The sequence below is a fragment of the Antrostomus carolinensis genome, unplaced genomic scaffold (assembly GCF_000700745.2).
Source record: "Antrostomus carolinensis isolate BGI_N321 unplaced genomic scaffold, ASM70074v2 scaffold26611, whole genome shotgun sequence".
Taxonomy (NCBI): domain Eukaryota; kingdom Metazoa; phylum Chordata; class Aves; order Caprimulgiformes; family Caprimulgidae; genus Antrostomus; species Antrostomus carolinensis.
Genome location: NW_010296634.1, coordinates 5,139 through 5,922, shown reverse-complemented (window position 1 = coordinate 5,922; position 784 = coordinate 5,139). Strand labels below are relative to the sequence as shown.

Genomic DNA, 784 nt, shown 5'->3' with positions numbered 1-784 from the left:
CAGTGATATTGGCCATGACAGTAAAGGCATACCTGGGGGCAGACAGCACCTCCAGGCGATGCAGAGGAACGAGCACAGCTCCATGCACAGCAGGGACACCTCGACCCAAGGCTGCCCTCCAAGCCAGGCATGCCACAACCAGCTGTCCACCCCAGTGTCATTGCTGAGGTGACAGCTCCAAGAGCACACAGCATCTGGCCAGGCATTAGCCTTACTGGTGCACCTCCCAGCATGCCCAATCTAAACCTCAGGGCATGACTGGGAGGAAACTAAGATCCCTCTGCATCAGTCTGTCCAGCCTCCAGTCACTGCTCAAGGATGCCCCAAGCTGCCTGGCCTGGTGCTCCCAGAGCCAGCCCCCCTGGCCCCAGAGTTACCCCCCCCCCCCCCCCCCCCCAAAGCCACTGCGGTCCCCTCTCGCCTGCTGGAAAGGAAACTTCCTCCCATCAGGGCAGATAACCAAGCCCCACTGCGGGTGATAAATGCTGCTTCCCACAGACTGATCCTGCCAGATAAGCAGCACTGAGCCGGGTTCTGCGCAGAGCTGCACACCGAGCCTGGCCCTGGGGCCACCCCCACCTATGGGACAGCCCACACAGGTCCATGCCCAGCTCTCCCTGGGGACATCTGGGGGTGTCTATCCTCCCCTGTGAGCACCACCCTCTGAAGGAGAAATGCCCCACAGGCTGTGTCACCAACATCAAGACATTCCCTTGTGGTAACAAAGGCCACCAACCCAGAAGACCAGTGTCACTTGGACATATCCTACAGGACACCCACATGG

The 784-nt window shown here is 60.1% G+C and overlaps 1 protein-coding gene across 1 annotated transcript in view; it reads right to left on the bottom strand.

Moving 5' to 3' along the window:
* Nucleotides 1-784, bottom strand: part of MFSD12 (major facilitator superfamily domain containing 12) — a 6,203-nt gene that overhangs the window by 3,589 nt on the left and 1,830 nt on the right. The window contains 2 exon segments of the mRNA XM_029087556.1: nt 1; nt 3-32. The exon segment at nt 1 is cut by the window's left edge and continues 84 nt beyond it. Coding sequence (XP_028943389.1) covers nt 1; nt 3-32 — 31 coding nt within the window.